This window comes from Chaetura pelagica, unplaced genomic scaffold (assembly GCF_000747805.2).
Source record: "Chaetura pelagica isolate M959 unplaced genomic scaffold, ChaPel_1.0 scaffold207, whole genome shotgun sequence".
In the NCBI taxonomy this organism is placed as follows: Eukaryota; Metazoa; Chordata; class Aves; order Apodiformes; family Apodidae; genus Chaetura; species Chaetura pelagica.
Window position 1 is genome coordinate 4110396 of NW_009953929.1, and position 9984 is coordinate 4120379.

At 36.2% G+C, this 9984-nt stretch overlaps 1 protein-coding gene across 1 annotated transcript in view; it reads right to left on the minus strand.

Moving 5' to 3' along the window:
- Window positions 1-2000: 2000 nt before the first annotated feature.
- Window positions 2001-9984, minus strand: part of PCOLCE2 (procollagen C-endopeptidase enhancer 2) — a 48384-nt gene continuing 40400 nt past the window's right edge. The window contains exons 6-10 of the mRNA XM_010001674.1: window positions 8431-8585; window positions 7702-7710; window positions 5903-5986; window positions 3742-3909; window positions 2001-2131 (exon numbers count right to left, since the gene is read on the minus strand). Coding sequence (XP_009999976.1) covers window positions 2001-2131; window positions 3742-3909; window positions 5903-5986; window positions 7702-7710; window positions 8431-8585 — 547 coding nt within the window. The remainder of the gene's footprint in view (window positions 2132-3741; window positions 3910-5902; window positions 5987-7701; window positions 7711-8430; window positions 8586-9984) is intronic.

Consider the following 9984-nt stretch of genomic DNA (forward strand, 5'->3'; position numbering starts at 1 on the left):
TTTTCTTTTTTGTTGCAGGTTAGATTTTTAAATATCTGACATTTACAGTCACTACATCTGCTTTTAACAACTTGTAATCATTGTTAATTGTGTTTTTTGACTGATTGAGAAAACTGGCACTGCTTTGTGTTTCTTTCAAGTCCTAGCTCCTGTTCCCTATTGCAGGGCTACTGCTGTTAGTGCTTTAATTTGGATAAGAAACTGTTCTAAAGGGAGTGTTGAGAAGAGTGAGCAGTTTTCCTTTCCTACCACTTGGGAGAGGAGGAGCAGGCTGCCAGGCTCCCCTCACCGAGAAAAGTTGCATGACAGATGGTCATGTCATCACAAATAAAAATGGATTATTGTAGTTCAAGATAGTTCAGAGCAGGATTTCCACACTGCTACTCCCCAGGGTGCTGCTGAGAAATGCAGAGAACACCTTGCATAAAACCCCTTAATCTGCATAGTGATCAATACTAGAAAATTAAAATTTTAATATGTTCCAATTACAAAGCTAGATCTGCTTTGCAAAAAAACTATTGCAGTCATTTCCATAGAGAAATGCTGACTGGTTTAGTCTGAAAGGCAAAGGCCTGGCAATGCATGCAGTGTGGTGACAGCACTGAGCTGTTGAATGTGAGCTGCCAGCAAAGCCTTCTTGTACCTTTGTGGCTCCCTGTGATTCTTTTTTCTCCTGCCTGGCTGCCCATTAAGTTGCGCTGTGGCTGTACCTCCTGGCAGTACATACGAGAACCAGTAACTCAAGAAGAATGGTAATCCACTAGGAAATAAGCAAGGAGTACTTCCAATAGAGACTGTGTATTTAATTATGCTTTCCTGCCCCTTATAAAAAGAACTCTGGTATGGTGTTTTATGAGGAAAACAAGTACTTAAAGCCATGTCATTTTTATTAGCTCTCAAGTTTTACCCAGATTGAAAAGCATTTATTTCATACCAAATTGTTCCTCAGCTTCTCAGTACTAATCTTTGCCTGTAATCAGTTTTTCTATTCCTTCATCTTTGGTCATTGACTGTCAGTTTCAATAACAACTGTATACAACAGGCAAAGATGACGAAGATAGTTCAACATTGTCACATTGTCTGACAGCTTCCAGTCTGTTCCTACCCTTATCTTCAAGGGTTACTTGTTCAACCTTTTACATACAGGAATGAAATAAATTAGATATGCTACTATTTACACCACTGTTGCCAGACTGAGCATTGCTGTATTGTCTGTCCTTTCACAGCAGAGACAAAAATTTAAACTATTTGCATGTGTATTTTACTGCCACTAAATTAATGCCTACCTTCCTTCTCCCAAATTACCTTATGGAACTTAACAGTGACATTTACTAACTAGATTATAGTTATCAGCAAAGAAGAGCATGGCACTGTGTTACAGCTGTCTAATACTTCGAAGAGTAAATCTAGTTTCTATTCAAACAATTCCCTGTTTTCAATGAAGGAAAATCAGGCCCTTGATCAGCAAGTGTAGTGTCAGTCATACTGCGCAAGACTGAAACCATCAAAAGCATGTCAGTGATTTAAAAAGAGCTTCTGTGTTTAGCCTGCACCAATTTATACATAATGAATAACTGGTTCATGTATGATTTAATTTTAAAATATTTTATTAAGCACAGATAATAATGCAGAAATTCATATAATAAAACAAGAAAAAGCTAAGTTAAAATGAGTTACTATAAATATATTTCACTTAAAATTCTTATTTTATATACATAACTTCTTTTAAAAATTGGGCAATTATAAATTAACAGGTTCCAAGTAACTGGAATTTGGTATGTTTCAGATCAGATGGCTGTGCTGCACATCTTTGGCTTTTAAGACTTAGAAGGATCTGTTGTCATCTTGACAGGTAGATGTAAAGGATGCCAGGGTGTACTTGGGTGGGAGGGAAGTAAGGGTGAGCATGGTCTTAGTGTTGACAGTCAGGTGTATTTTCATGACTTAAGTGAAAAATTTTTTTCAAGAGGGATGACAGAAGGCAGCTGCAGAGTTTAGTTTTAACATGTTTTGTTTTTCAAGGCATTTAGGATCTTTGAGTTCTTAGTTTTAAAACTCATTACAAAGCTGTTGGGAAAGACTTTGCCTCTACCGTCTTCTTCTACCTGGCCCATGATGATGTAGTTTAAACCTACAGGGAAGAGAGCATGATATTGCAAGACAGAAATCCAGGTCATGATTTGGTAAGAATAGTTCTTTTACCTCTATTCTCTATTCCTTTGCACTAACATCTGCATTCTAACATTTTTTCCTTCTTTCCTGAAGTATAATCTTCCTTACCCATCTTTGCTGTGCTTATTACTCAATACAGTACAGTTCTGCAAAAATCAAGTAGATGCATAGCTTAAGTGTCTACTACATATTTAAATATATAGGAGATAGTCATTACATTTAGACTGTCAAATGAGTCTGAAATACATTAGAAATGTATAAACACTGGATAACAGCTACTAACATCCCAAGTTGAATGTGTCTCATTCATTTTTGATATCTTCTCCTTTACTCAGCTTGTAGGATGGGTTAATGCACTTCAGTCTTTTCATCACCTTTTCTTACCTCCCAAAATTTTTTATATATATATATATATACACACATACACACACACATCTACATACATGTAGTCGGGCAAGCAAGGTGGCTTTATGTATGATAAGTCCTGGCTTTGGAGAAACTGGATGGATATGCCTATTTTATGGCTTAGAAGGATTAGGGGTCTGCAAGGCCTTAGGCTAGAAAGAGTGGTGTTACAGGGGTATAAGCAGAAAAGTTTAGATATTAAGTAATGGCTACTAAATAATTCATGGAGATTTAGGATGAGAACTTAAGTGTGTAGTTTGGAGCCAGCAGGATCATCTGCCTAAAAGGAGACAATTTTTTCCACCAAGCATATTATTGTCTTCCAGAATGGCGTCTAGTTTCCATAGATACAAAAGTAAGGGCAAAAGCTTGTTTCTGATGGATTTTTCACTGCAGAACTGCCCACTTTCAATTAATATGCTTAAATAACAGTAATATCCTGAACTTTTCTGAAGGTTTTTAGATGTTTATTAAATGATTTTGACTGTTTGCTTCTATGCTTCCATTTATGGTTTCCTCTTCTACATGTTTACTCAGGAGGCATAGCTGAAAAGTGTTTTATTTTTTCCTTAGTCACCTCAGTGAAACACAGTACTTCTTATAACACCATACAGGTAGCCCTTGTTACATTTAACTGCAAATTATCTTGGTTGATCTCTGTATAACACTGTTCAAGATAGCTATAGAAATATTGGCTGTTTGCAGATACAGAGTGGGCTTAATACTGGAAAAGCAACAGGGAAATACGGTGGTTTTTGCCATTTGCTGTGACATACTGCTCTTCTAGGTTTAATGCGCAGTTGTTGTTCCCTTCTAAGTAGCTCTGTATGAAAAATAGCTCCAAAACACACACACACAAAACCAAAATCAAACTAGGCTTCGTTGGAGAGAACCAGGTCAGATTTTACTTTCTATCACATGGGTTCTTCAGGCTTCTCCAATCTAAATGAGTCTGAACATTCAGAAGTAAAACCAAAAAATGTAACGTAAGGCTGGGTAACTAGTTATTTTAATCTTAAATTGATTGTAATATTAATTGTTGGTTATGGAAACAATTACTGTAATTTTATTGACATTTGTGGTCATGTTTCAAACAAAAGTTTTGAAACCTTTTTGTCTTTTTCATTTTCTACAAACGCAAAGCAGCTATTTTTGTGTACTTACCTCTTCTGATGAGAGGGCACTGCTTACATACAACAATAATCTTGGCACTCATATTCTTGCCAGCTTGTTGAATTGCTAAATTTCCCTCCTTATATACGTTAATGATTGATATTGTTGCATGCAGACTGCCAGCCCGCATTATTGCTGAGATTACAGTTCCAGTTATTACTAGAAGAAAACAATTTGATAAATTTGTATCATTTTTTTAGACATCAACTGTGAGGCATCATAAAAACTGAACAAGTATATTAGTCCATAAACAAACAATACTGGAAACATTACTTAAAATGTGGGCATCACCTATAAGTAGATAACTCACCACTGACAAATTTTGGTGGCACCAAGTATAAAACTGTTCCTAGAATGTATCAGTCTCTTGCAAGCCCAGTGCTAGGTTTTGATAACTTTAATTAAACAGTACAATTTGATACTGGTTTTCATTGCTAATTTTAAAACAGTGGTGAAATTGAACTGCAAATGCTCTAGCCAAAAGCTGAATTCCCAGTTCTCTGAAAATCTGAGTAGCTGGGAATAGTTAATGCCCCTAGGACTTATATTTTGATCTAAGGCCTGATACTGATATGAATTTACCAGTTTCAGCTAAATTTAGACTACAGATTAGACCATCATATCTCCCAAAGACCTCTCAGTATGAAAAGAAACATACGATTATTTTTTTTTCCTATGTTGATTAGATGAACTTGTAAGCCATCTCTTTCTCAAAAGAGAATGGCAAAAGGTGCTACCAATTTTTTTACTGTCAGATCACCTTTCGTACATGAGCTGATCTATTTTAGGATGAATTAGATCTTCAGTTATCGAGTATGTGCCACCAGATATATTTTACAAATCTGCATAATCCACCTTTTGGCTTTGGCATTTGTAAATTTGCACATTATCTTCCTTTAATCAAGAACTTTTAATTAAATGGGAGTGTTCAAACAAAAGAGAACTGTGAATGTTAAATTGCTGAGTATTTCAGTTATGTTTCTGGAAACAATACAAATGGATTCTATGATGAAATACCTTATTTTCTAAATTCATAAAGTCAGTAAACTTGGAATAAATCACATTTAGAAACAGTGCGGTTTTTGTTCTTACCTTAGGATACACTTGCATGCACACTAGCATATAAAATATTTTTACTCTTACTCCCGCCATGAAAAAGACTAAAAAATGTCTGGTGTTTGGCAAAAGGTGAGAGTGAATGTGCTTTTCTTACCCTAATGCTAAAAGAAAAAGAACAAACTTTATATAGTGTCAGTTACCATCAACCAGAAGAGCTGAGTTGTGGTCAGTTAAGAGGAGACTTGTTGTTCTACTTGCTTCTTTTCCTCTTGAGCCAGCCTATACTGGGTACAAATTGAAACAGGCTGGTGGTGAAGAGTGGTAGGGGGTCATGCTGCAGTAACTCTGTTCTGCTTTAGGGTTCAGCCACAGCCCTTGACTGTTCTAACAGAATGATGCAAAGCTGCCCCAACTTTCCTAAACCAGCAGACTCTATCTCTTGAGATTTGCTTTAAATTTAGACAAGAGTCAGATTAAAGCAAGCAAACATAAAAAGGGGTGGGGGGAAAGTTGTCCTGTCAAATTTTTAGGCATGTTATAGGGCATTAAAAAACCTTCAGTTATTAATATGGGAAGGTACTCTGAGCCATAACTGACTAAATCAGCAGTGACAATGCCATCCAAATATATGGCAGACACTATTTTTTCCTGAGTGTTTTGTACCTGTGTGAGGAAAGCAGGGCTCGGAAGCTGCCATGCCTTCTGATTTCTTTTTGAAGTGTTTTGGAAGTCTATAAACTGAATTGTTGAATAGTCAGCATAAAATGTGTATTGGCTGGTTACAGACACGTGAGATGAATATACAGTAATGGCATCAGTACTTTCCTGTACGAGGTTGTTCTACATTGTTAGTTGCTTTTCAGATTTAGAAGGTATGTTTGTTGCAGACATATGTGCAGTGCCTATTTTGGAGTATCTCCAAGAATGTATGGAGTGAAACACAGATAGCAAGGTCAGATGCACACATAAGACAGTGTAAAAATACAGCCTATATATTAATGATAACTCAGAACTACATCTAATAAAATTCCTGTGAGTCTAAAAACACAGTGCCGAGTGCATCATTAAAAAGAAACAAATTTAGTTTCCTTACCAAAGTTGCTCGAACAGTAATTGCTTTCCAGAGTCCCACTTCTCTTACACTTCTGCTGGCACAAGGCAACTGTTGGTTTCACAACTTTTGAAGAACAACAATTAAATGAAATTGAAATTTAAATGAGGTATCTGATACAAATGCAAAGCAGTATGTTTAGAAAAAGAGAGGAAATATTAATAATCCTGATGTATTTGGTAACCAGATCTGGTATTGTAAGGGATGAACACCACAATGTATCTGTTCTAATGACCTTATAGAATGGGATGTTCCAGAAAACTTACATTTGATTCCAGTGTGGTCTTTAGTATATATTGTATTTAGTGTTGTTGCCTGTTGCTATACAGCCCTGGTAGTATCATACCATTATATTACAGTCACACTTCAGAGGGAGGAGTGGCCTTTTATCTGAAAATCTTGTACTGTGATGGTAGAGATCAGAATTCTAAGTCCTGACTTTTTCTAAATTTTTCACATAGCTTCATGTAATACTAAATAGCTTTTACTGATGACATTTTGAAACACAGCATTTAGAGTAACGATTTAATAGTAGGGCTTGAGGTTTCCTTTCTGAAACAGGCAGCTTTTTTCCTACCAGTGTCTATTTCTATACATATTTTTAATTATATGCTGAGTTGCTCCTTATAAAGTGACTTCTGTGTACAATACAAAGTAGTAATAATACACTATATTCAGCTCCTAGAAGTTTAAATGATAATTTTTCAAATAATTATTCTAAATTACAGTTAGTGCTTGGTAGGGTGCCCTGCCATTTAATTACTTGTCCTGTCTCACAGTGTCAGTTGCTAGGTCAGCCAAGTACCTTCCCTGTGCTTCATGCAGCTCGAGAACTAAGAATGTAAAGTTCTTTGAGTCTTTCAATTCAGTGTCTGTAGTAGGAAGATAAGAAAAGTACGAGGTAGATGAGTCATGGGTAGCTGCCAAAAATTTATAGAATTTTCTAAATTTAAAGCTGGGATTATGCATTACAAAATATTCTTGTTTGGCTGCTTCAGGGTTGGGGTGTGCATGCTGACACTTGGAGTTCTACTTCTGAGTTTTGTAAATAAAGTGCCCAGAGTTCTGTGCGAGTTTCAGCCAGTCTGCTTTGCCAGATAATAAGCTAAATCTATTTGAGCTGCACACTTCTGAATGCAAATGACTGATCAGAAATTGAACTGTAGAGGTTTGGTGTGCTTTGGTTTGTTTTTAAGATCAGAAATGCCTACACAATGCATAATTGATCAGACATTAAAAGGACTTGTTTTTTTCTGCCTGACAAGTCCTTTTGAACACCTTCCCTTTGCCATCCTCTCTCTCTCAGATGACTTTGCATTGTTTTTATTTTCTAACACTGATCTTGTCAGTAAAATTGATCTGGAATTAATGGGTCAAGTACACCTCTTTTGCATTTGCACACACAAACAGCTCACAGAGGAAAATTCAATGGCAAAACTGTGACCACAAATGCAGCGTGAGACATCTGACAGCCTGGATTAGTTGAGAACAAGAGTTTGAACTAACTTTGTTAAGAAGTGCTTTATAGCAAAGAAGAGCTGAATTACTTTTTATTAGAGTAGCAGTCACACCAAAATGATGTCTAGGTCATTGTAATTTTTTATTTTAATATATTTTAAATACTTTCCTTTCTCAGTATTTAAGCACCACAGCTGGTTTCCTTCTGACAGGCCACTGCTGTCCTGACTTTTGATGTGTTTTAAGTGCAAATCAGGCTATGTGTTGCAAAAACATCATAAATTATTTGGTTTTCTGCTGTAACAGTATCTCAAATCTCTCACATTCAGGTTCTAGAAACAATAAGATTTTATCCCTTCAGTATCTCAGTAATAAGGTCGCTCTGGCAATACCTTCAGAAATCTCCCTCTGATCTTTCATATGTGGTGTCTAGTCTTAAATATAAAAGGAAACACATATTTTTAGTGTGATATATTAATCCATTCCAATCCCAGACTTTAAAAAAATAATTCTGAAACAGTGTCATATTGACAAGATGTCAATCTAATCTGAAGGGGGGTCAGGTGGCTTTCATACCAATTTTTCTTGGTCTTAGTAACTATATGAAGAAAAATATGGTCAAATTTTTACACATTAACTTGTATAGAAGAGAGTTCTTTTAAATTAAACTATTTTTAAAATATTTAGAACTTCTTATACAAAAGAATTTTGCTCATCTACTCTTCTATAGAATTTGTCAGTTAACTGTCAAAAATTGACAAGAGACAGGAAAATTCTCTCAGCTTGAGCCAAGTTATGGTTACACTGAACTCTTGCCTGGATAGATTTTCTTTTAGTAATGTTAAGTATATTCTCCCTTTAGTATACTAAGATATTCCCCAGAGCATATTAACTTTAATCGATTCCCTCAACATTTGAAATAGTAACAAAACGTGAAACTGTGATTTTTTTTATTATTTATTTTTACTTTCTATTACATCTTTCTGTAACTCTCTCCTTGTTCTGGAATAATTAATTTTTCTAAGAAATAAAATAAAGTTAGTCAAACTTACTTGAGGTAGTAGGGACTGTTGTGGTAGTAGGTGGAGCTGTAGTTGTGGGCAACTTTTTTGGTCTAAATTTATAATGGCCAATAAAGCCATCAGCTGTTAAGCTTAAATCAGACAAAAATTGAATGAGCAACTCGTTTCTCTCAGACAGAATAGGCCTGAAATAGGAAAAAAAAATAAAATTCAGTTGCTAAAATGTCAAAGTCACAAGTATTAACAACATTCTTCTTACAAAAAAAAAGTGCTTCAATTTATTTATTGGTCTGAATGCAGAATCTGCCTCCATACTAATACTGAAGTACATGTTTCTTTGCTGACATGTCAGACACTGGTGTTATGAAACTCATTCTGATGAGTCACCTGAACCTCTGATTCCTAAAGGTTATGTCACTATGACTGTCTTTAAATTCTTCTGTGTGACTTCATTGCAGACCTCACTTCCATGGAATGGAAGGGATTAGACTAATACAGTGTGAAAATATATTGAAGAAATCCACAGCGTGTCATGGAGTTAAGTAAGTGTGTTTTCTTTTAATTTGGGATTTTTCTAAATGAAAAACATGCATTCAGAAGGCCTTAAGAAAATGAGTTCCATGTTGGATTCTTTATTTCTTAAACCCAAAACACTAAAAATAAGATGGTTTGGGGTTATTATTTTGTGGGCTCAATTTTTGTCTGTGATTGGATTTTCATTACTAAGGTCTTGAAATGCTAATGAAGTTATCAGGATTTGAAATGTCATGGTCAGGCACTGTTAAGTGTATTAGTTCTCAGTTCAAACGCTGCCTACTACCTTCTGTGACAGTAACTGCCTCTGCACGTGGATGTGGTGCACTGACACTTCATTCAAGACTATGAATGCAAGTCTAGCCAAAGTAGTTCTTGACTCATTCTTCTGAGCTTTCCACAGACCTTGTCTGTGGATATTGGTTAATTGGTTAGTATTGGTTAATAGTAACAAAAATTTTTCAAGAAAATGCAGTCTGTTGAAAGAGGAAGAAAGAAAAAAGAAAACTTTACTTTTTTGAGGGAATAATTACTACCTACTCTTGATAGACCTGATTATATAGTTACAGTGCCACTGGCTGGGTTGGGGGTGGGTTTTGGGACTGTGGGAGGCTTGGAATAGGGGATAGGTGAGTTGGAGGCTTAGGCGAGTTGGAGTACTGAGGGAATTTGAGGGCAGCAATTTGATAGCAAAGCTGGTGAAAGCCTGCTGTGCTACCCAGTGCACTCAGGAAAGCAGTCTGTGCCATGAGAGAACGTGCCCTGGCACAGATGGAAGAGCTGCTAAGCAGGGATGCAAGGAGCAGCCAAGGAACCAGAAGAAGGGAAGTGGCAGTGGGGAAAGTGAGTCAGATAAAGTGAGTAATGAGCCAAGGGGCTAGATAGTTCAGCTGGATCCTTGTACTTCAGTATCTATAATCAAACACACATATTAAGTGATGTTAATATTCAGCTACCACTAATATTTGTGTTATATCAATATCAGTAGCATTAGTAGTTATGTGCTCTGCTAAGGCTTGAGGGACAGGACAGAACATGGGTTGAAGCCAG